Source organism: Corapipo altera, unplaced genomic scaffold (genome assembly GCF_003945725.1).
Source record: "Corapipo altera isolate COAL_440 unplaced genomic scaffold, ASM394572v1 69, whole genome shotgun sequence".
In the NCBI taxonomy this organism is placed as follows: domain Eukaryota; kingdom Metazoa; phylum Chordata; class Aves; order Passeriformes; family Pipridae; genus Corapipo; species Corapipo altera.
Window position 1 is genome coordinate 1571339 of NW_020884908.1, and position 25856 is coordinate 1597194.

General features: G+C 39.7%; 1 protein-coding gene across 4 annotated transcripts in view; it reads left to right on the forward strand.

The window, feature by feature from the left end:
• MGARP (mitochondria localized glutamic acid rich protein) overlaps positions 1-18253 on the forward strand; it is a 26005-nt gene extending 7752 nt beyond the window's left edge. The window contains exons 5-8 of one of the 4 annotated variants that reach the window (XR_003529203.1): positions 1-91; positions 14052-14210; positions 14932-15061; positions 16830-18243. Coding sequence is in view for 3 of the 4 variants with exons in the window: in XM_027652686.1 (XP_027508487.1) it covers positions 1-91; positions 14052-14210; positions 14932-14978 (297 nt within the window). In the remaining variant the exon portion in view is untranslated. Of the gene's footprint in view, positions 92-14051; positions 14211-14931; positions 15062-16829 lie in introns of all 4 variants that reach the window. The other 3 variants (XM_027652686.1, XM_027652685.1, XM_027652684.1) reach the window with 3 other exon arrangements.
• Positions 18254-25856: the final 7603 nt, after the last annotated feature.

A 25856-nucleotide genomic window follows, 5' to 3' on the forward strand; every position in this document is an offset into this window, starting at 1 on the left:
GAAGCTGCTGCTAATTCAGAAGCTGCTGCTAATTCAGAAGCTGCTGCTAATTCGGAAGTTGCTGCTAATTCAGAAGCTGCTGCAGTGCAAGGTTAACTTATGAATGTGGTTTTTGAGTGTGTTGTGTCATGCCTCTTACAGAACATTAAGACCAAGCATCAGTGTTCCTAATAGAGTTTGTCCTGCAGTGAAAACTAATTCAGGTGTTAACTTGACATATATCATGAGCATAAAGTAATTAGGGTTATTAAATCAGTGTCTGTGAAAGCGTCCTGCCTCTAGCACCAGAGTTACTGTCTAAAACAAGTAGAATGAAGCCTTTATTTTACTACCCCATCCTATTTCTCTTTCTTAAGATCTTTTATTAAGTTAAGCATGTAATATGATCAGTTAAACAGTTGTTTTAGGGACCTAGTTCTTAAGGGGGTTGTTAAGGAATCTAAATACTTTATTTCACTGGCCTTTCCAAAGATAATCACACTAAATAATTATATCTGTATCAATGTAACTTCAACAGAATCTTGCATAGCAACAAAAATGCTGTCATGGTCTCCATTTTAAGGATATACTAGGTTAAAATTTCAACTAAATTTCAAATTTCAAATAAATACAATAATACATCAGATACAATAAAACATCAGGTTGGGGTTAAACACTAAAATTGATTGATGGCAACATATTCAGTATTTTGAATTGTCAGGGTGTTTGAAATATTTTGGTTTACTGTGCTTTTAAAAAAAATCACAATAATGCAAATGCAAACCTATCCGTAATTTGCACAAGATAGAGGATTATAATTTAATTTAATTTGTTTGGGGGTTTTTTAGCACTCCTTTTAAATTTTTTTTTTTTTAATTTTTTTTTTTTTAACTACTAACCTTGAGAGGTTCTATCTAAAACACAGGTCAAACTGAGATTAAACGTATTTTGTCCACTGGTCCGTGGTAGGTTGTCACAGTACCTGGAAAAGTGTTAGCAGATTCTGGAATTATTGTTGCCTTTCTCCTCGGTGACTCCAGTGAGGGATGGATGCATCTTAACTGTCTTTTTAACAAATGGACTTGAGAAGTGGTGCAGCACTTCCAATGCCTTTGTGAAGGGTCTAGGTATGAATGGGGTTTTAATTCAAGTGTGAATAGCTCCTGTGCTTGTCCATAAAACAATCCAGTGCAAATAACATTTAAAAAGAATACTCAGTCTGATCTGCTATAAGTGATACAGCTGGTAGAAAGTAGAAGTATCTTGGTAGTGATTATCACTGCTTACATATAAAAATATTTATAATAGCTAGATATTTTATATATATATAATATATATATAAATATCTTATATATATGAGATATATATCTCTAAAGATATTATATATATATATCTAAATATTAAAATATCTGGAACCTTAAAAATTTCCATTTCTGTGGAATATTTAGGCCATTTCATTTAGAAAAGAAGCAGTCTGGTATATGTTAAAGTTAGTGAATTAGAGCTGTTCTAAGAGGTATGTTTTAAAATGTCTTGCAGAGTTTACCTGCTCTACAGAACAACTGCAAAATTTCACTTTAGTTTCATAAGCACTTGCTTGTATTTGGAAGTAGTTGTGTATTCCTTTCAGAGTGCTTATCTAGGAATAACTGTTAACTGTTGGATAGGGTGGGATCTTCTGTATGGTAAGTATTTCTGCCATTTTTTTGAAGAGGAAGCAGCTGTAGGATCTCCCCCAAGAAACATCATGCATAAGTTGATTAGACCTTGAGAGGAAATTCTTTCCAGTGAGGGTGGTGAGGTTCTGGCACAGGTTTGCCCAGAGAAGTTGTGGATGCCTCATCCCTGGCAGTGTTCAAGGCCAGGCTGACTGGGGCTTTGAGCAACCTGGTCTAGTGGAAGAGGAGGTTATGGCAGAGGAGTTGGAACAAGATGGTCTTTAAGGTCCCCTCCAACCCAAACCATTCTGTGATGATTCTGTGATTAACTCTGAGGATCCCATTCTGGACACAGTGATTTTATGTTCTCACTGATCACTATTTGACAAGAAGAAATATGTCTTGTAGCTGTTAGTTTCCTGTGTTATCCAGAAGTGCAGGAGCTATTTAGATATTACTGATTTCTTAGATCTATTTTCTCTGGCAACATACTGAGGAAAACAGCACTAGAACCACACTTCTGTCATGCTGAGATTTACAGGGGAGTCTGAGGGTCATCTCAGGTGTCCTCTGTCAAACCTCGCTGCAGTGGTGATTCTTTGCTGTGTGGTAAAGCTGGCAGAAACAAACCTGTGGGATATAAAACCATTGAGAAACCGAAGCAAGGGAGCATTCTCCCCAGTGTAGCGTTGCCTGATGTCTTCGGTGTTCCTGGGGCATTAAACCCTGCTCCTGAGCACAGCTCCCTTGTGCCGCTGGTCACCAGTGAGGATTGCTGTAAATAGCTGCTGGCGACAGGTGTCTCCAGCCAAGGGTGAGCCCTGAGGACCTTGTCAGGGGTTCACACGAGGTCACATCCCCGGGGCTCCCTGTGAGCGCTGTGTAACCGGAGCCCTGCCCTGGGAAGCTGGAGAGGCTCCAGCTGCCAGGCTGCCTTAGGACTTGCTACTCCCCTCGTCCCAGCTCTGCCTGCAGGAGAACAGACCCTGGAGCAGTTCTTCCAAGGAGTTCTGGCCGCAGGAAGGAAGGCCACAAGCAGCACGTGGTCTGAAACCGGTATCCCTTTCCTTTAAGCTGTCTAAAAACTAGTTTTCATTGGCATCGTACTTACAAGAAGACGGGGGTTTTGTTTCAAAAGTTCTCTGCACTCTCTGTATCACTTTGCTCAGTGCCTACTTGCAGACAACAGCTATTCTGTTTTAAAAAAAATTGATATTCCTAATTAAAATCCGTCTGGAGGTGCCTTTCAGTTTTGTATTCAACATCTTTATCATTTGTATTATCTCCATTTAGAGGGGAAAAAAATGTGTATCTCCACTTTTACTGAGGTAGAGAAGGACTTTTCTTTCAGAGCTTTTGAAAAAAATACTTATTTAAGTAACTTTTATTGGTTTTGTTGGCAGCTTGATGTTACTTCTGCAGGTGAAGGTGCAAGTATTTTTACTGTTACCAGCAAACCTCTGCTTTTTCAAATGCAATTGTTTCTTTTAGTTTATAAAGCTTTCTGTAATGTTTGGAAGTGCAGAGTGCCAATGGACACTCGTCTCCAGCTCCAGTACACATACCTGTGTATATGCCTCTGGTATGTATACAGATACCATGAATGTGTCATTATACATGGATGTGCCAAAAAATGCCACTCAAACCAAAACAAATATCAAACAAACAGAGAAACCTCCCAGAGAAACCCAACCTTGGAGGTAGATGCTTAATACTTAATTGGGGTAATTTATATTCCAGAGAGTTAATTACAGTTGTACCTGCTTGGAATTTTCTCCTCACCTCAGTTTAAGCAATTTACAATCCACTACTGGTATCTGGAATTCTGTGAAATACTGTAGGTACAAAAACTACTGTGCTGTGTTGCTCTGTTCCCAAAGTTTTAGTTTCCTCTAATTTCTAATTTTCTTTCTCTTTTTATTGCTTGAGCTGTCATTCTTGGTCACTGCCTGATGCTGGTTAAGTTCCTGCTGTTCTCCTTCTAGTGTACTCTGTGTCTGGGGACTGTAAATTAAGATAACTTTTTCTTTATATAGAAAAATGCTATAAAATTCACAGATTGGCCAGCTGCTATTTGGATTAGACAGGGTTGTGACTTTTAGTTTTTGTATTGCCACTATAAACTTTTCTCCAACTCTGATATTGAGGCTTGAAGTTTTGGCATTATCATTTATTGTTATTTGGAATAACAAAAGCAATTAGCCCCAGTCCATGCTTGCTGGGACTCCTGACTTCTGTAGCATAGGTTCTTCTCTAATTTTCAAAAAGAAAATGGTCTCTTCTCTGTTTGTTATTTCAAATACCATTTGGGTGAGTGACTAGATTTGAGGAGGATTAGTGTGTGAATGTGCCAGCACTTTCCATGTCAAGCTTCAAATGGCATTACAATGCCAGTTGTCTGCTGCCTAGAGAAACAAATATAGGCTGCTCTGGACAAGAGTTGCTGCTCTCAGGACAGGACTTTTCGCTGACCCAATCGCACAGCGATGCCAAGCAGACAAAAAAAACCTGGCATGATCAGTGCACATTGTTTTTGCTTGGTAAGTTACCAAATTCTGGGTGTGCTGACACTGGAAGTACTTTGAAAATGGCCAAAGAGTCCTCAGAGTTATTTGCAATTGCTCATATTCGAAGGCTTTCAGAATGACATTGCTCAGTAAAACAGACACATCCTTCCAGGCAGTTGTTTGTGTGAGATGGAGGAATGAGGATTGTTTTCCTCTTCATTGAGTGTGGTAGATTAATCTAGCTAAATTAGGCTCTAGAAATTTGAATTATGCGAATATTATCCTACTGGGGAAGCATCCGTGTCTTTGGAACTTCCGTTGGGTATTTCTGTTTCACATTTTATCACTTTCTTTATCTGTCTCTTGGACTACTGCACTTACCTTTTATCTCCCTGATTGCCATACACTGGCCACTAGTCTCTTCTCTCTTCCTCCTATTTTTCATTCATAAAACCGAGCTTGCAGACGCATCATCATAGGATAACTGGAAAATCCCTGTTGGAAGAAAGTGAACAGTATTTAGAAAAGACTTCTGTAAAAGTTGTGAGCATCTGAAGACCTGAGTTGGTAAATGGAGAGACTGTTCATTTTTGAGCAGCTTAGCTGAAAAGAGAATTTTACAGCATGCTTTGGAGGAGGCAGATTTTGGTAAAAGGGAAAAACCCCTACAGCTTTTCAGCTAAGTGCAAACAAATAAATGGGGGAGAACTACCTAAAATAACTGTCTTCCTATTTGTCTGTTGTAGAGCAGTGAGACAAGTAACTTCTCAAGAAAAGATTAAAGCTGGTAAAAACACATACAGTGAATAATGCCTAAATGATTGCCACTATTAAGGGGAAAGTAGACTTACTGCTTTTACTAACATTTATAGCTCATTCTCAAGACTTAAAAAGAATCCTGAAATAACTGTATATATTTAAATTGGAAAGCAAGAACTCACTTTGGACAACAAAAACTTAGCATTTATTTTACCTTAAGTAGTATTACCTGTGTTTGAAAATTTCCTATAAATACAGCACCCACAGGAATACTATTAGTGTCCTGCTTTAGAGAAAAAATGGCAACAGGGACTCCTTTCTGCTCTCCTGTGGTGACAGTTCAAACCACAATGGTTTGGTGTTAATTTTTGGGCAATGTTTCTCATTGCAGAGAAGAACATCCTTTTAAAAAAAAAACACACATGCTTAACTTTGCTCCCTTGAAAACTAAGTGGGTAAAACTTGGTGCATTACTTTGTATGGCGAATGTTCAAGAAAATGTCTAACTTAATTAGGAGGGGTTTTAAAACCTTCTGGAGGATTTGATACATCAAATTATTAGTGCATTTTCATATATGCTGATTATATTAACTTGCACTAGTTTTCCTCCTGATCCATTCCAATCAGTGACTAGACATGATTCTATGTTTAAAACAAACGAACAAACACAATGTGAGTTGCTTCTCATTGCTACAAATCCACGTAACAGAATATAAAACAATATACTTGAAATTATATAAGGTATTGTAAACTATTCTGGATTAATGTGACATGCACTGTTATGCTTTTATTCTGACCATTACAGGCTTCTCTGAATCTTTTTTAAATCCTTTTCATTTTTCAGCCATTGTAGAATGAGCTCTCGTGAAGTGAGTCTTCTGGTCATTAGTATGAACTAATGAGGCTTTTCTCGAGGACTAGTGACCTACATCAGGCACAAACAACCTGTGTGTTTGGCTGATTGAACTTGTTTCTCTTCTTTATGGAGTGAAGAAAATTTTTATTCATAATAACGTACTTCACAATGCCATAGTTTAGGCTCTCAGCTGGACCTCGTGGGTTTTTATCTGGATTACTTATGGATGGGATTGCAAAAAGGGAAAGATGTCAGATTTTTATAGTGGCAGGATTATCAGAAATGCCAGCCTTCCTCTGTTCATCAGTTTCCCAAAGACCTTGGGTTCTGAACCTCTGGTTCGGGTTTATCCTATGGAATAACTGAAATGTCAAGGAGAGAAAACTCCTGATGCCCGTGGGCTCTAGCAAGGTACTGCAAAGTAGGAAGGTCAGGAAGGTTGGAGCTGCCTTCATGCTGTGTCCAAACAACAGCATGGTCAGGCCAGGGCAGTTCCACAAACAATATCTTGGCACCATATGGGCTTCAGCAGCTGCCAGCCACTAGTTCCTGTCCTGTGCATCCAAGGAACTGATCAGACTGAAAAATAGTCAGTGCTTCTCTAAATAATTGTTATTTCCTTGACTCTGTTTAGCATGTAGAACTGAGAGGTTTATTTTTCCCTGTGTGAAGCCCAAGTGCTGATTTCACAGTGCCTCACAGAGAGGCATTGGTCTCTGGTTAACCACCCAGTACATTTTTTGCTTTTTAAGCCCAATGTTTAGGTGTTAAGTGTTTGGGTTTTTTTCTTTTCAGAGAGTAACTTGGATAACTTTGTCTAGCTGTTTAGAATCCTAAGTGTTCACTGAATAAAATGCCAATGAGCAGAGAGAGAGAGCATTTCAGGTGGTCCTGAGTGACGTTCCTGGTGCGGGATGTTCCTGGTGGGAATCTGCAAGCCCTCCATGCTGAGCTCCCTGTATCTTCCTGGCCAATGACACCTGAAGCACTTGGTCCTGTTCCAGGGGCAGATGCACAGTCTGGCCTATTTTGTCCCAAGCTGCCTTGGTGGTGATGATTTCCCCCTGTTTCTCTTGCTGATGTGGCTGATGGTGGTTTGAGCCCCCAAGAACAGAGGGAGGAGGTGCTCAACCCAAGTCAGCTGTACTTGGGGTGGCAGGTGGCTTCTGATGAAAGGATGGAAAGGGACCTTAGCTGTCACCACCTGTCGTTGTTAATGTCGGAACGGCCAGAACGACACAGATATCAGACGTAGTCCGGGTGTAAGGTGATCAGGAAGCTGTTTATTGCTCTCAAGTGTTTCTTTTATACTCTTTGTACACTATCGTGCCACAACACAATTGGTCAAAAGTCTCAAGCATAAAACACTGCACACACTCTTATTGGTGACACTGAAGACACTGTGCATGCTGTGACATGCTATTGGTGACACTATACACATTTTGATTGGTGACCTTTGGTCTGGGCTGCATTACGTTTGTTCCGTCTGGCATTGCAGTAAATATTTCCTAAAAGTTGTTTAAATTCCTCGCCACTAATTGCCAGGCTGCTGACAGGTTCTCTGTCAGCCCCGACAACCACCACCTCAGGATTTGGAACAAAAGCCATTGTTGAATGAACTTCTTTCCATTTTCCCTAAAGCTGATGGTGGAACCAAAATATGTGAAGTTGTTCTTAAAGGGAATTGCAGTTTCTTTCTGCTACTGCTGTCTTCTCCCCTGGGTTAGATTTGAAGGCGCCAAGTCCCCCCTCTTCCTGTGCTCTGTTTTGCAGCTTCTCTCGAATACATTCTTGAATTACCTTTCAAATATGGCAGAATTTGACTTTTTAAAAGCCAATTTTACTCCACTGCCAGTTTTCCAAAAGCAGGTCTTTAAGCTAAGAAAAGGAACTGGGAATATTTTGCTCTGCCTATCCTAACATTTCAGAGGACATCCCAAGACCCTCAGTGGACCTGACTGAGGAAGCTTTATGTAAACAAAAACATCACATTTTGGTATATGTGGATCTCTAAAAAGACTGTAAATAAAATATTTCTGTTTCCACAGTTAAATTTGACTTCCCTCCCCCTCCTTTGGAATTGGTGTGTGACACTGGTTATGTTATAGGCAGCTTGAAATATCAAAGCCTTGTTTTGTACTCCAGCTTTGGTTTGTGCGCTCCGGGCGGATTCCATTTGTATTATGCTGGCTAACTTGTATTATTTCAGCTTTATAAAGCCAAATTCTTCTGCAAGGAATATTTTTTAAAGTAATTGGACCCGATGTTGTGCGTTTCAGATACCAGCTTCATCTTGACTGCTTAGGAAAAAAAAAAATCGTGATATGAAGGATACTGTTTTAAGTTAAATGCTTCACTCAGAAAAGTGTATTTTTAAATACCTTTAAAAATTGCAGGAAACCGGTGCCTGTTGAAATATTTTTGCTGTTGTTTCTAACTGGAAACATCACTTTTTCAATGAATCAAATTATTAGGATTAGAATCAAAATATGATAGTTTTAAATATATTGGTAGGGAAATGCAAAACTGAGGGAAAAAATACAGACCGTACTCCTGAAAAGGCTGTGGTTATCTTGTATGGTCTCATTATGAAACTTCTGTCCCACAAGAAGGAATCCCCACCTCTCCCCAAGCAAGGAAAAAATAGAATATATCTTTCATTTTAAAATCAGGAACTGCAAACAGCAATCTTTCCATCTCTATCTTAAATAAGGAAAACTTATACTTACAAAGACACTTAAAAATACAGGGTAAAAGCTTAAAATGCAGTAAGATTTAAAGCTAGTTTTAATAGGCCTGCAGGCTATTTGTATCACTCACCTACAATTTGGTATCAATAAATATTAAAAAAATCATTTCTTTCTGTATGTAAAATAAGCTTTGCTTGTTGGTTGCTGGCTAGCTGCTACTTCAGTGGAAGTGGAAAGACTTGACCCTCACATTAACATGGCTGGGTTTTTTTTTTTGAAGGGCTGCTCTAAGCTTTAAAGCAGTAGCTTAAATTGGCACTCAAGAAATCTCAGTGTTGTAACAAAGGGAAGGTACCTTGCTCCCAGAGTAGTCCAAGCTTGGTTAGACAGAGGGCCAGAAGTCTTCCCTCTGGACTCATCTGCTCGCTCCTCTTGGCACTGTTGACATAACCACACGTGTAGAGTAAGAAGAGAAGTCAACTATTTGTTTCCTCTTCTCCCTAGTCTCATGTATCCTATCACTTTCTTCAGGAAGTGTGGTCAATGCTGATGTATCTGTTGGGGCACTGGTAGCTGGCTTTGTTAGCTTTCACATGTGGTGTATGGGATGAAGTACAACTTGGAAAATCCAGCTTTGTGAACACTGAACACTAAAGCCTGACAATATTTGCCCTGTAGAAATGCTATCAGGAACATCTTCTACAAAAATTCTTGCAAGAACCAAGCTCATGGTAGGTTTCAGATCCCACTTGTCATGGTCAGTGCCAAGTGGATTCTCCATACACCCCTTCCAGCTCCCTGCTTCAAGGTCATCCCATAGCATGTTGTTTACCAGGGGGTGGGACATGACTGTCAGTGTGAGCTAGCTTAATTTTGCACTAGAGCTTTGTTTCCCAGACAAAAATCCAGGCTAATTCTGCACAAAAACTCCCCCAGGAAAGTTGCAAAGCTTGTTTTAAAGGCAGGAAAGCTTTGGGGGGAAGGCACTATGCAAGCAGTAGGATCTGCCCTCTGGAAGTCAGTTCATATGTGTGTGGTTTTCTTTATTATTGACAGGAGAAAGTCAATCTCTGTGTGTTATTTTTTATTACCAGCTGGAGCAAAGATGAGTCATTCACACAGGGCCCACAAGTCCCTTCTTATCTTGCTTCTCTGTTCTGCTGCAGGAATGCTGAGCTCACTAATAATCACACAATTCAATTGACCATCATGAGGATACAGAATCATCCTGGATTTGGACTGTTTTCTGTTCTGCTGTGAATGCACCAGAATGTATAGTCCTGCACTCGCTCTCAGGGCTGCAACTGTAGCATTTGTGAGAGTAGAAATTGTCTTTAAAGACTGCAGGAATAAGTACTTTACACAGGAAGCAGTTTTTGGTGGGGCTTTTTTTCCACTGAAATGATAGGGATAGTTCCCTAAAAATTGCATTTCTAAGTGGAACTGGTTTTGGATATCGTGCTAATAAGCTGCTGGAGCTGTCTAATGCTGCTGCCTTACTTAAAAAAAAAAAAAATCCAAACACAAGCTTTCAAAACAAAAACACAATTTCCTTTTGTCTATAAAATCAATTTCCTTCTCTTTATTTACTCAACTCAAACCAGACATGTTTTCACAACAGAACTGGTTTCCTATTGCATTTGGTGCATGTGTAATGTGCTCCTGGTAGTTGCCCAGTCATGTTCTCTTCCTGCATGTGCAATTTGGAAGGGTGTATTTCTTCTCCAAATGGTTACCTCCTGAAGCAGAGGAGCTGAAGACCACTTGGGGGTGCCAGTAGCTGTCCTGGGCAGAAAGCAGGTGGTGTTTTGGTGAGGGTTCCCTGTTACATGTAAGCAGTGGATGTTACACAGATGGCTCCACAGTGGATATGTGTTGGGGCTCTAACTAGCCTTGAGGATGTTTGTCCTCAAAATCCTTGGTATGTTCAAATCCCTTTGAATGCTTTGGCAACAGCTGTTGAGGCAATATGCAAAGCCTAACCCCTTGCCTACAGTTAGTAAACATGATTAGTTTGATTTCTCTGAGGCTTGAAGTTCCTTTATGTTGTCATTTGCTGAAATCACAAGGAAGTTAAGCTCCTAATTCAGATCTGTAAGTGCTACAGTATACATAAATGCCTAACAAAGTTGAAGAAAGCTGTAGCCAGTGATACTGGGATGTAGCTACTTATCCCAGGGGAAAACTTAAAATCAACAAATGCCTGGTGAAGAAGCATAAGAGAAAAAAAATCCAATTTTCAGAAAAAGTAGCTAATATTATACACAGAGGCTGAGAATTTTGCTGCCAATATAGTAGCTTGTATGAAATAAACTGTGAAGTATACCTTCTGTAAACCTTCTGTAATATGTCCTACTAACATTGGGGGGAACACAACACACCAAAACCTCTATGAAACAGGAAAATTATGAAGCTGTTTAACTCTGGTGCTATCAATAAATTATTTTGTGTGCGTGTGGGACTTCTCCCTACAGAATTAAGAAAAAGCCCAATGAACACCACTTTTGTGAATATAAGAGGAAACTAAAACCAAAGAACATTCCCTTTTATGGCAGGTTTTAAATTGTATGAGTCAGGGTGAAATCATCACTTGACTGAGACCCATTTGACAGGAATGCTGCAGGTGGGTGTTTTGCTGAAGATGTTTAGGAGCTGAAGTGGTATTGTGCTACATGGATAATAAAGCACCTAGGGGATTCAGTGGAAAGTGTAATATGAATAGCACTCAAATACCGTGTGTCCTCATGGCAGAGAAGCAGTTGCACAGGGCAGATTATTTTGTTTAGTTACACCCTGTAGAAATCGTAAAAAAGCTGGCATAAATGGACAAAATGGGTTGCAGTTATCACTGCACAAGGAAATACAGGGACTTCAGGTTTTCATTCATCATTCGGGGAATGGCACAGAACTAGTTAAGGTGCTAGAACTCCTCTACGACTATTTTGAAAAAATAAAGAAGCTTAAATTTTTAGTATTTGAACTATCCAAAGATAGAAGTGATTTCAGTTACATCTGTTAATTGCTGGAGAGTTTCATGACAGGCTTATTAACAACTTTGCAGTAATTGAACAGACAGAAGAGTAAAATCCTTCGTCCAAGGATTATGGAAAATGAGTCATCACTGTATCAGGCATAGATTAAAGTATCTTGTATGAAATAGGGTGTTACTGCAGGATTTTACATGGAACAACCGCGAGAGATTAAACTGGATTGAAAAAAATGAAATGCATGCAGATTTAAAAAAAAAAAAAAGAGAGAGAGAAAGAGTGTGAAATAGCGCTTAGGTTAAATTTAATATCTAGGGAAACAAAGAGGAGAGATTTGTAAACTTTGTAAAGCTTTGTGCTACCAGTGGTCAGTAAGAGAAGATGCGAAGGTCTCAGGCAGTATGCCTGATATTCCTCACGTAGAAGAGCCCATGTGGCAACCCCAAATCTGAAATAGGCAGGGGACACATCCTGAGCTTCCCAGTTCTTCATTCTTCTGGTGTTGCCCTGGGATCACAGCAATTCTCTTGGACAGAGAAAAACATGTTGGCCTTGTGAATGGGGTACAGAGCATTTGTTCCAAGACGTGTATGGATCACCAAAAATATGCTGAGGTTTGTTTTGGTGTTGAATGAATGCTCAGGATGGCCTTCATGAGGTTATAGACTGGTTTGTAATCCCATGGTGCCCAAAGCACCAGGAGACACTTGGATAGCTGGCTGTAATTGCAATAGGACAAAGAACTGATGCCAAAATGGTCTTCATTGACCAGTGTGAGTCTTTGCTGGAGATAATGCCTTAAGGCATGGATTGTGACCCAGTGCAAGCTGCCCTGTCTGGTGCTGCCATGAGCACTTGCACTTGGACCACCAGCTACTGCCATCTTTCTCTTCTCCAAAAGAGCCCTTCAACTGTGGCACCAGGAAGGTGGCTCCTATGGAACTCTGGCCACACATGCTCCAGGAACAGATGGGAAAGCCGCTTGAATAAAAAAAAGTACCAGCTGGAGATTTCTGCATTAAGCAAGGACAATTTCTTTCATAAACATTATACACTCATACAACAGACATGGGGTTTCAAAATGCAATACCTGTCCCAACAAGTGCATTCTAGGGAGTGACAGCCACTCCACAAATACCTGGATGGACACACTGGGAGGAATCCCTATTTTGTTGCAGTAGATTGCCTCTCTGATAGCCATAATGAAGAATTCAGACCAGAGGCACATTTTTCAGTACAAGTGATATTAAGTGTTAATATTAAGTTTCAAGGCAGGTATTCCTATAGGTGACAGATAAACACACTTCCCATCCAAAGGAAATGAGGTTTTATTAAAAAGTAGGAAAGACCATGTCGCTCCCTCTACTTGCTTCCTGATCTTCTCAGTGCAAAAAAAAATTAAAACACTCATGAGAAAAAAATAAAAAGAAATACTATCAGTCAGAGACTGAGTTTTTGGTAATATAAGCTGAATGTTTGATGTTACAAACTCAAACCCACCAGCTTTTTACCATAGCAGATATATGGCATTACATCAAGCTTTGCTTGCTGTAAAATATCTAAAGTTCCACATTTCAAATATACATTTTCATTGCATGGCTGTTTCCCATAAAGACAAAGGTAGCAATTCCTGAATATTTGTTTTTCTGTTGCTTCTTCAAAATGCAGTCAGTATTCTGTAAAGTAAGATAGTTAATATTCAGAATACACTGTATCTAACTAGCTGTGAGGTAATATTTGGAAAAAGGCATGGGATGCTAGCTCTATAGAACTCCTATTTAGTCCATTTATTGAACTTCTGATGAAGCTGTTTAGTTAGCTGTATTTAACAGACATGTAGCTTAGTATAGGATGTAACAAGAAAGTCTCTGCAAACCTTATCCCACTGACCAGTTGAAGTGTGTAATGTTGGAGACCTCTGACAGGAATGTTAGAAGAACATGGTCAGGGAGAACTTACTCAAGTAAAATTTAACATACAACTGCTGGGTGACGTGTTCACTCTCCCTGCAGAGGGTATCTATAAAGAGATATATTACCTATTACAGACTTTTTGATACAGACAGATTGCTTTATGCTTAAAGGAGATTTAAGAAATGGCTAGTTGGCAACCATGGAATTGCAGCCTGAACCTTCAGCCTGATATTAGGATATTTCTACATTAAAACTACCCATGGTTATGTGGAGTGTATATGTAATGTCCTATGGTTCTGATCTGACCAGGATTATATCTCCATGGAAACTTTACGATTAGCCTCTTGCACATCATTAATAATTTAACAGCAATCAAAAAAAAAAAAAAAAGAACCCAACAGTATCTGCAAGAGAGAATATAAACGTTAGAGGATACTTGTCTATGTCTAAATACATGAAAATAACTCAGTTTTATAGTTCTCTGCCCCAGTGCTGGAAAGAGTTAGATTTTCCCTGGAATTCCACTTGCAAAGTCTTATTTGCATGATAGAATTTAATCATCTGATAGATCCTGTTGTCTTCAGTTACTTCAAGCATGGATGTTAGGCAGGTACTTCATGCTTAGTGAGCCTTGACTACTCACCCTCGTTTACTGTGGTGAATGGAAAGAGAAGACAATTATCTCTCTAATTTGATTCATAGAATCTGTGAGTGAAGTCTTGGATGTTGCAGCTTCTTCTGCCCCTGAGGAAAACTTAGACAGTGGCGAGGAAGGAGTAGCCTCAGCAGCTCAAGAGCTTTCTGACACAGCCTCCGAGAGCCAGGACGCTGATGCTGAGGAGTCGTGGCAAACTGCAGAAGGTGCAAGAGTGCAGCTGGGTCTGAAATGCCTTGTCCCTGAAAAGCTGATGGCTGTGTGCACTGAACTGGCTGCAAGAGCATGCAGAGCTCAAGTGGTGCAGTGTGGCTGCCCGTGCTGGCTGTGTTTGGCATCGTAGTGTTAGCAGAAAATCTAGTTTTGAAACTATATGCTGTGCAGTAGGAATAGGTTGTTACTAAGTTGGATCATGGTGGTGTGTTGAGCTCATTGCCCTGCTAAGTAAGTGGCTAGATGTGAACTTCATTAAGAACAAGAAATTCTCCTTGTGCTGCCTGTGTAACACATTTTTTTCAACATCTGACTTAATTTGAAAGATGGAATTTTCTAAAATTACGTGGGTGTAAATAAAAATATAGCTCATGTGGTATTAATAAACCTTACTGTGTTTCGATGGAGCAATAAACAATCTTATATTATTGCTATTGAAGTTGAATGATGTAAATGAATGCAAAGAAAAACGTGTGTTAAAATCATCACTGCGGAGATTTTCAAAGGAGTTTAGAAGTTTGGCCTCTAAACTCTTTTAAAACTAGAATTAAAAAGCTAAAAGAAAAAGTGTCTGTATACCTAATATGACTTTGTAAATTGTATCCCTTTAATCCAAAGGATCCTTTGGACTAAAGGGAAACAATTTACTTGACTATTTGTCATTGAATAAGTTGTTCCCAATGTTTCTCACTGATGTTTTGTCTCCATTTTCAGTTTCTGAGGAGGAGAAGACACCTGAAGAATCTGCTAAAGACCCCTAAAGGTACACAGTAAAGTTGCAGCACGTGGTTTCCTGCTCTTCACCTATCTTTTTTTCTCAGTTAGTGGCAATTTGCAGCATGTGGTAAGTCTGCACATGCACCGTGATGGTGAATTTGTATTTCTGCTCCCAACAAAAAAAGAACTTTATTGAAGTATTTCTTAATTTTGGGGAACCATTCCTGGCATCTTTTAGAGGCTTGGAAACAAAACTTTCCTATCTCAATTGTCATGTTGGGTATTTATTTATAGCTTTATCTTAGTCCAATGCAAAATGGATAAAGACCTGAGATTTGTAGCTTTCTTCTAGGCAAAAATATTCTTTGGACTTTTGATTTAAATTATACAGCTACTGGACTTCTGAATTATTGGTCTACACAATAGAGCAATAGCCTTCTGGACTGTTTTATTTTAAATACATTTTTTCACAATAAGTGTGTCTGTACTTTTAGTTTGTGCTAATGAAAATTACTGAATATAATACTCATTCTATTTTGCTAGTGTCTTTGTCAGTTGGTTTTATTTTTTTTTTTCATTGTCAGAAAAGTTGTGCCTCTCAAGGTTGTTATTTTTGCTCAAAGTGAAAGCTAAGGATACCTGAGGGTGTCACATCAGACAACCAAGTTACCAAGAAATTTTCTCCACTCTGGAACACATAAATGCAGTGATATAGAGAAAGAAATTGAGTTAAAAATCCTTTTTTTTTTTCCCTTGTAAACATCTGGCAACCCCACAAATTGTATCATTGCTATTCCAGATTTTCATTTAGACAACAAATACCCAATATAGCCTCTTCAATTAATGAAGGCAGAGACAATAACTGAAAAGGTTGGGAGTGGCAGGGAAGGCAAGCTGTTGGAAGCACCTTTGAGAGAAAAAAATGAAAATAGATGAAAAAATAGATTAATCTGCCACCAGAATACAGGTCCACTGAATTCTGCTTAAACTGCTTGGACTATTTTTGATGAAAAAATTACTTTTTATGAGTATAGTGTCGCAAGGTTGCAAAAGGGTCTGTTATTGAGTTCCAATTTGATCTTGTCGGGGGTGGGGAAGAGATTTATAAAACGTTTTACTACTTAGTGCTGGAAGATTACTGTCTGTCATTTTACCAATGTACAAGTCGAGAACCACGTTGCATTCCTAGTCAGGAAAGAATACTTTCTTCCTTTTATTTTTTTGTGTGTTTGTTTTGATTGTAAGCACCTTGGAGTAAGGAGCGTAACTTCTGCATTGAAAACATCATACTTTTTAAGGAATTCAAGGCAAAGAAAAAGAAACGAAAAAAATGTTGATGTGAGAATCAAATCACTATCCAGTTAACTTTTTTAAAAATACCAATTATTTGGCGAAGGGATAGAAGTGGTAGTGTTGGATTAAATCCTCAGATAAAGCCTTAAGTTGCTGCTGAGAGCGTGCCAGAGTAAGGATGTACAGTTCTACTGTGTGTGGCTGTTGGCCCCAAACTGACACTGCTATGGAGCTACTTATATCAGTAATCTCAGCAAACACAATTGGTTTACTCTGTGCTTAAAGTTAAGCAAGCAGCTATTTGTGGAAGTAAGACTTAGTGGAACGTGTCCAGCACGCAGGTAAATTCACTTGTACCTGAGCAACACTGATGAAGGTTTGGGATTCCTTGAAATCTGGCTTCGTTGGTAGAAACAGAGCAAGTTTTCACGAGCCATCAGATAAGAATGATTTACAGAGCAGTAGTGGTTATATGCTGTAATTCACTCAACTGACAACCCACAGTCAAATTTACGGTGTGCTTGGAATGTTTGGTTGTGTTTGTTGCTAAACATCATTTCTCGTTGCTTCCTCTAAACCAGATTCTTTTTTCTGTTCCCCAGTAAGCAGTGCTGAAGCCTTTGAAAAGTTTAACGGAAATATTTGTGGCAATCAACCAGCTGATTCCTGTGTGAAACCTCATACTCTTCCTTGGAGACATAAAAGAAACTGTGCAGTTTGTCATGCCACACACTGCTCATTAGGACCAGTATTCAGTGCTGCAACAGATAAGATTTAAGTTGCTTAGAGAGACGCTTCTGTGATTAACATCTCTGCTGTAGAAAGTAGCACCCAGTCAAAGCACCACTCAGCATGTCCTAAATACATGTGCTAAGAGAAGCAGTAGACTTAACTAAACCAGGCCAGGTGAACTCCTTCTAGGTCTTTGTTGTCCCATTATGTACATTGATTTCTTACTCTTGGTCCAAACTGCTGTGCATAGTTATACCATTGTAACATTCCATGCTAAAATGTAAGTAAAAGGTTTTAAATCAAGTCAAAATCTTTTAAAAATTACGTGTTAGCATTTTTAAATTGAATCACGGGGAAAACAGCAACCTGTTTGCTCTCAAGTTTGGATTTAAGATTGTAAGCATAGGACATCTGACTGTACAATATTTAATTTTCCCCCTGCATAAACATTTCAGATACTACCCTTCCTTGCACAGTAATATCCAGGACTAAACATTTTTAAGGCTCCTTCTTTGGGAAAAAACCTGTTTGCAAGTGCTATCAATAGGTACTTCATAGCATGACAATCAAAATAATGCCAGCTGATGTTACTGATCATGGATCGAAGTGGTGGCTCCTGCCTTGGGGATGCTGGGCTCTGCTCCTACCAAATCTCAAAATCCCAATGGAAGGCTGTGCAACAGGTGTTCAAATGGACAAGGATTCTTAGGGATTAAGAAAGAACAGAATAGATAAATAATCTTGTGTACTTAGTATTAACTTCATAAAGAATACATCTATCATGAATAATGGATTTGTATGACACTGTTCTCCTAACCCTCCATTGTGCTAAGTGCATGAGTGTGCATCTAAGACAAAATGCTGAGACCCATTACAGCCACCCCAGAATGGCAACAATTCTAAACCAGGGCCAAAAAAGGTATATTATATACTATTATTTATATAGAAAGTGTACTTTATAAGGTGTATCTGACTCTTTTCTCTTCAAGCAGAACTCTGGAAAATGTTGAAAGGGAAATGACAGCACTATGACATTCCTACCCATGGCACAAAGCAACACATGCTGCTTCCCCCATCATAAAGCAAATTATAATAGTGTTCCAACAAAAATATAGCCCATTGCCCCTGGACCTGCTTAGGAATAACTGGAATAATGCGGAGGCAGAAGCAGGGTCCTGAGCTTCAAGAAGAAATACTACGGCCTCCTGCTTAAAGGATAAAGCCACTGTGATTAAAAGCAATTTTTGTAGACAAAGCTACTGGAATAAAAGTCTTAGACTGATATTTTGTTGGATAAGAGTCTCTCTTTATTTATCTGGTAGATTAAATATCCTGTGACGGATGCATACTCTTAAATGTTCTATTTCTTAATTTTCACTTATTCCCAGTGAAAAAAGCTGTTTTTCTGCAGCAAGTAGTAGGGTTTCTGAAATCATAGGCTTTGCTGAATGGCCCTTTATCTCTGGAACTGCTCTGGTACATGGCAAAATATGTTAGCCCTTTGGAACAGCTGCCTGAAGGATTGAATCACAAACTGTGGTGAGCTTTCCAAAGCTTTTAATCCCTCCAATTTAAAAAAAATTGAGTCCCAGGATAGCTTTATGTCAGAGATCCTCTTTTTTGTTTGTTTCATTTGGGTTTTTTAATTAAAAAAAAAAAAAAAGGAAAGAAAAAGAAAAACTTTACTCTTGAAAGCCAAAGGAACTAGCAATATATTATGAACTCTAGCTGTGATGACATGTAGCACAGCATGATCTGCTTCAGCTCTTGATTATCCTAGATTAAAAACAGAGATATTTTGCAATTCACAGAGGTCTGGCCATCGTTGAATATTTTCATCAGTCTTGCTAGTATCGAGTCTAATTACCACATAAATAAATATTTCTCTGTCCTTCACCTTCAAAAAAGTGAATTTTTGAGTTGCTGCACAAAGGCTGTGACCAACCATAGGAAATGTTGAAAGGGTATTGTTGAAATGGCTCGTTAAGGAGAACGAGGCCACAGCAGAGAACAGACACAACACAAGACTAAAGGAGGTGGGAGCAAAGGTTTGTTCTCCAGAATACACTTCAAAGGCCAAAGTAAAACTTGAGATTCACAAATTTGTCCAAACTGCACGTTTCTCCTTTGCTGTCAGCAAGTATCTGTGGAAACAGCTGGCAAAGCATTTCACCCCTCTCTAGTGCTGGTTATCGCGAAGGGGGACAGCCTGCTGCTGCTGCCAGCTGAAAATTCTGGAGACAGATGAAGTCCATCTAACAGCTTCAGGTTTACTCTTTGCCTGTGTTGATGTAAATATAGAGTTTCAATTCCATATTCATTTGCTTCTTCAAAACAAAAGGCAGTTACTTAGAAAGATAGTTCAAACTGAAGGTTGGTACTCAACACTTGGACTATCTGAGAGTGAAATACTTTAATAGAGATTTGTTGTGCCTGTGCAGCAAACTTTGATGATGTGACAAGATACTACTTTTTATCTACATTTCTGGGGAAAAAAATCACCAAAAAAACCCCCAACTAAACAACCCAAAACCAACCAAACCAAAACCAAACAAACCCCGAAAATGCACACCAAAAAACCCCAAAGACAAAACCCCAGTGAACTCCAACCAAGCCAAGAATATGCTGTGATATTTTTTTTCCTCACCTGTTGGCCTCTCTCCCTCAAACATTTTGAACCACCTAGCCACCCCAACTTCTGTTTTACCAGGCAGGTGGGAGGGACACAAAGTTCCTACCAGCTGAGTGATGACTGAGGAGATCAGTAGCTAAAATAAGTTACTTGATGTGTTTTTCGGCAGATAAGCAAATCTACGATGCACCTCTGCAGCACTGGCTACAATTGGCTACTGCAGGTGCCATTTCCTCTCTGCAGGTGCTAAAATACTGAGCCAGCAGCGCTGCAGGAGAGAGGTGAGAGGATACAGGCACGTACAGCATGAGGGAAGATGAGCAGGGACAGGAAGAATTTTGTGTGAAAGGACACAGGAGCTCACTTTGTCTGCTGCACGTGGGTTAGCTCATTTCCATGGAGTGCCATCCCTATTGCCACACAGGCAATTCTGCTCTTGGGGAAGCTATTTCTTGGTTGTGTGGTTTTCTTTCTTGTCCTGCTCACTTGCTGCAGAAGATGGAAGCTGTGCAGGATGATGGAATTTAATTCCATCCTAGAGTGACAGGCATGGAACATTACCACGCGTTAACTGGATTCTCCTGCATTCTGGGCTTTACTCCTTTGTTTGGGATGCTGCAGGAGATGTTGCCTCCTCTAACTTAATGGGGGGGGGGGGGGAGAAGGGCTAAAAGTAGAGGTTTCTGTGCTGGAGTTATTTCTGCTATTTGCTTTAACTACAGGTAATTAAACAGGTTGTAGAAGCAGCATGATTTGCTTGTTGTTCAGGTATCTGCAGATGTTCTGCACTTCCTCTTGATGTTTTACTGAACTCAAATGATGACTTTTGCAAGTTCTGAAAGGCTGTTTGTGATTAATGCTTAACAGCTCCTGCATAGCACACAAACAGGAAGCTTCTGAGGAATAGAAGACTCTTCTTCATGTGGTCAGTTAATTATTTGCATCAGCTTCATGTGCAGATCTGGTCTCTTAATTACCTAAAAATCTTAGGTTTTTTAGTGATAGTTTTCCTTATTTTAAAACCTTCATGACTTAGTGATCTTCCAAAAGGTATATATGTGAGCTCTGCTTGTGCCCTAGGAAAAGTGTTCTACATTGCTGTAACTTCTGTGTTTCATCTCAGGAAGTTCGGCTGCCTGTGCTTTCCCTTCTCAGTTCAGCAGTGACTGTGGTATGCAAACCAATTAAATTAAAGGGGAAAATACAGAGAATAAGTGGAAGATGAGAGACGGTAATAAGTATCCAGATCATATTTCCCCTTTCCCTTTCTATCTCTGTAATTAAATTAAATTACTGAGGTCCATGGAGATTCATCAATCAACTTCCCATAATGTGATTTTTTTTTTCCCCTGGCTTTTCTTCCTGCATACTACTTCTTTCTCAGTAGTTAGTGGGAAATTTTATTCTCCAGTGAGGGCTAATTGAGAACAATTAACCATTGGACAACATGCACTGACGTTATCAAGCAGAAGAGGGCAGTAAATCAAAAGCAGTATGATTGCTAAAACCTGAACAGAGAAAGAATCCCCCATCCCCAAAATCCGGAGCTGAACAATACAGGAAGAAATGAATAATCTATGCTTTTTTCCACTGGAGAAAATTTGCTTGATTTTTTTTTTTTTTAATTGTGGTTTGGAGAAAATCCAAATCATACAGATACTTTTCACTCCACTGTTTTAGTAGGTGATTAGTTTCCAATGCAAAGTATTTGGTGCCAGAGGAGCCAAACCTGGAGTAAATGCTTAAGGCTTGACAGTTCTTGCCAACAGGAACACAAGGGGGCTGGATATGGATGACTTTGTTTCCATTTAAATTATTAATGAAGCTCAATAAAATCAAAAAAGCAGAAGGAAGTTACACAAACTATTCAGTCCTAGCTGTAAATGAAGAGAGAAGGACTTTAAAGTGTCTGAAGTTGTTACTTTATGAGAAAAACCTTAATGGTTTGATTTCCACCCGCTGCCTGTTCCCTTGTCTCTTCTCAGACTCTTGTGTTCTGTACCAGTTCTGAGATATCCTCACTCAGCCCTGTCTGTGTGAAGACATTTGCTATTTGCACAGCCTGGCTGTTCCTAAATGAAAAGTAGTTTTCAGTGCTGAAATATTATGCTACGGAAAGACAAATATGCCTTTGAGGACAATCATTTTTTACTTTTTCTTTAAATCAAATTAGTTAGTCTCTGTAAGGAATTTCTTCTGGTAAAACACCACCATTTCCAAAGGGTTTCCCTGGATAAGAAGGGTCCCTTGTGAGCATTTTGTTTTCTTCTACATCTGAATTAAGAAAACATATATGCCATGTACATTCCATGTATTTTTGAGTGAAAATGAGGTTAAGTCCTCTTCCACACTTATTCTAACTTAGTGGGTTTTTTTCTAAAATATTGCAACTGCTGTATTTTAAAGTCTATCTAATAGGCAGCAACAAACCACTTCTTCCTTTATTTCTGTATAATCCTTTCTATCTTAAAAGTGAGACAAATTTATTCAAGACTAAATCCTGCCTGCAACAGGCTTGTTTCAGCACTGCATCTCCCCCCTGCTCTAATCACATAACTCCCATGTAATCAGCGGTGAAGATCAGAAGCTTCTCATGCTCACCTGCTTTACAAGCAAAGTAGCACTGCAGCTTTAAGGAAAGGAGGGGGTGTGCTTGGGTGGGTTTTTTTGAGGTTTTGTTTTATTTCATTTTCTTCTAACTTGCATGCCATTAAGGGAAAATTATAAAGGAGCTGGTGAATTCAGAAAGGATTAGGCTTAGACATGCAATTTAAAGGCTTTTACTGTAAAATATAAGCTGCTTTAGTAGCATACATTATGAATAAAATCAAGGGGGTAGGTAAGAAGTTTAAGTAAATTTGAGTTAAGCTGCCACTAGTCATGTGTCTTCATAGCACAGAAAATTTGCAACAAGTCTGAAGCTTTGCCTTAATTCTGCTGGATCTGGAGTTCTTCACAGCTGGAACCTTTGTTTATTTGGTATTTATCCTTGGCAAAAGAAATATGTGAATCAACAGATCTACAGGCCTCAAATTAGGTCCCATATCCCTGCAAAAATAACTCCAAAAGCTAATTGGAACTAGACAATCTTCAATGTCCCTTCCAAACCAAACCATTAGATGATTCCATGATTTGGGGAAACATCTGTCCCTTTGTCATGGAAGAAACAGATATCCAGTGGCCCTTTCTGGACTCAGCATTTGCAGTGTTGCCTGAGACTGGTACTAAAGAACTGTTCCAGTTACCAGTAGTGTGTCAAAATAGCCACCTCCATTTGGGATCTGTCCAACTTGGTCCGGACAGAAAACCCTTTTCTGCACTGGGGTACAGCAACTCAAGAATAGGACTCTGTCCAGACTACTCCTGGTTCTTACCATTCCGAGTCATATTTTTCCATCAGCAATAATCTTTGAGCTCTCAGCTCACAATGTAATTTTTTTTTTTTTCCTGTGAGGTCTTGGTAGGATCTTAGAGGTCATCTTTTATAAAAGCAAGGCCACTCAAATGTTTCAGACTTGTGCTACTGAAGCGAGCGCTTTTGTGACAAACACAGGCAACAAAATATCCATCCCAAACAGCCCATCCGGAATTTCCTTCCTGCTGGCACAAGCAGCTCCAGTAATGTGCAGATCAGTAGCGAGTATGTCCTGCTGCACCCCAACAGAGAGGTTTTCTTCTTTTTCTGAGGTTTAACTTGGACCCGTTGAAGGAAGAATAAGAATTAAAAAAAGCCGAAATCAACTAAAGCCAAAAGAGTGAGCACATCAATTCAGGACTAATTAAGCACTACAGACAAAACTGACAGCACTTAGGTCTGTCAGGCTGCAAGAAAATTGTCATTGAGGGCTAAAACTCCCACACAGCTGGACATATTTCCAGCCTATAACAAGACAATTTTTGCCAGGAACTCTTTGATCTCTTCCTCCTACCCTTTTCTTGACTTGCTCTTTACTTCCATTTATTTTGTACTGGCATCTGCTATCTCAGCTCTAAGCCCAAGGCCTATAAAACATGAACTTCCATCATCCACTGCCAATGAGATTTTAACTTTACAACTTCGTTACATTTTTTTATACAATTTGCATGCTAGAACATTAAAATAATTACACTTTCTGAGGTGCAAACACTGAACACTATTCTATAATTTCTAGCAGCAACACGGACGTCAGCTACATTGTTAATAAATGAGAACTTTTTTACCCATATAGTTTGAGCCTTGCTTCTAATTAAAGGCAAACAAAATATCTAAAAGCGTTACCTCTTATCTCTTAAAGACCAGACAGAAAACTGAAATTTCATGTTGGTTAATGTAAACCAGCAGCAAAATCTGTAATTGATGACATCCAAGCGTATGCCTTATTACATATCTGGCAGGCTTAGGGTGTAGTAGAAGCTCAATTTTGCTACGATGTGTGCTTTATTACAAAGTGACAGCTAATTTAACTTTACACCTCAGCAGCGGCCACTTACATAAGAGGCTGCTGGTTGCGCCATCTATTATTAGTAATGCCTGACATGTTTTTGGAAAGAAAGAACCACCAATGTTTCCATGCTTCAGGGCACAGGACTGATATTTTTAGGGCTACCTTTATTGTCAGGGAGATACTGGTGCCATCTCTGAGGAAAATAAGTGCCCATGTTATGTATCCTGGAAAACTCAAATTGTATGTGACCTGTAAAAGTCAGTCAGACTCCAGAGCTTAAAGAACCCTGAAAGATTTTATTTCCTTAGGAAAGAAAGCTGATGCCCTGAAAATGCAGAGGAAAGAAATACTCAGTTCAGATGCATAAGGAAGAGGAGCCAGAGCTCTGGAGCAATGGTTAAAGGCAGAAACTGAGGACTGGAAATCAGACTTGGTGGAGGAGGAGATGCACAGGAGTGCCAAGGGAGCAGTAGATGTTGGTGATCAGATGGAAACTGAGATCTAGCAGAGAGGTACTTTTGAACAGAGATGTAGGTGAGGAGCATGTATGTGTGACTGTAGTGCCTGTGTGCACTGCTCAGGGCCGAGGGCTGCTGTTAGGAGAGTGTCAGACTCCTGCAATGTACAGGCACAGCGGGGCCTGAATCAGTCTGAACAGAAACCTTCATCCTAGAGCTCCTTACAGCAAGTGGCTTTGCAATGCAGAAAGTCTCCTTGGCAGTGGAGGTTTTTTCTGGCATAATAGTTAAAGCCCAATATTTGCAAAGGAGAAGACCAGTTCTACTAAAAACTCCAGACCAGGCTGGATCAAGACAGTCTTAAATATGTACTTGCTTTGTGAGCAGAGTCTGACAGTGTGTCTCCTATTGTCAAGGGGATAACAAAAGATGTATTATGAATTTGGCTGGCTTCAAAACCATGCGCTCTAGAAGACACCCGTGACTGGGTAAAACTGGAAAGCAACACTTCAGCATTGCCCTGACAGGTCACTGCCTGGAGTTGGTTCTGTAGGCCTGAGGCTCCACAGCTGATAGTGTTGCAAAATGTGGAATATGCAAAAACTTTCTTAGGAAAGGATGTTCGTTGATGTTTGCTTTTTGTATACTTTCAGGCCTAATCAACAAGAAGTGAAATTTAACCCATGAAACAGAGAGCGGCTAACAAGCCCTAAGTGATGTCCATGTGTTAGAAAAACAAATTACCCATTGATAGAATTGCTTTTTTAGAGTTTAGGGGCTGATATGCTTCAATGGCCTCAGACTTAGGGAGAGGTTAACAAAATTTGAGAAGGAGGATGTGACACAAAGATGCAGAATTTAGGGCCATCTGGCAGAACTCCCAAGATAAGGTGGAAACTAATAAACCCAAGTCAGCAATTGTGCTGGAATCAGCTCCGAGTGGGTAAAAGGTAATTCCCTCAGGGGGAGATGGGAACCACTGACTCAGGGACCCCCGACCCGAGAAACCCACCCACCCAAGAGAAAAGAAAGACGGAGCGTGGGGACTAATCAGTATGAGAAGAGAGAGAATCATTAACCAATAGGAGATAGAATACTAATTAATAAGAGAACTATGCAACTTGTAGCCAATGAACACTAATTCCTTTGTCTGCTAAAATGTACACATAGTAAAAGCTTTTGATAGTCGGGGATGCTCGCTCTGTAGAAACCTCCACCTCGCAGAATAAACAGTCTCTCCTTCCCACACCAGACCCCTGCGTTTAGAGAGCTCCTGGAACCGGCAGCAACCAGACGCACGGACAGCTCGTTCTGTCCGTGAGGAGACCGCCGCGCCCGCGGCGCTGGGAGCAGGCACCTGCTCCGGCACGGGGCTGAGGGAGA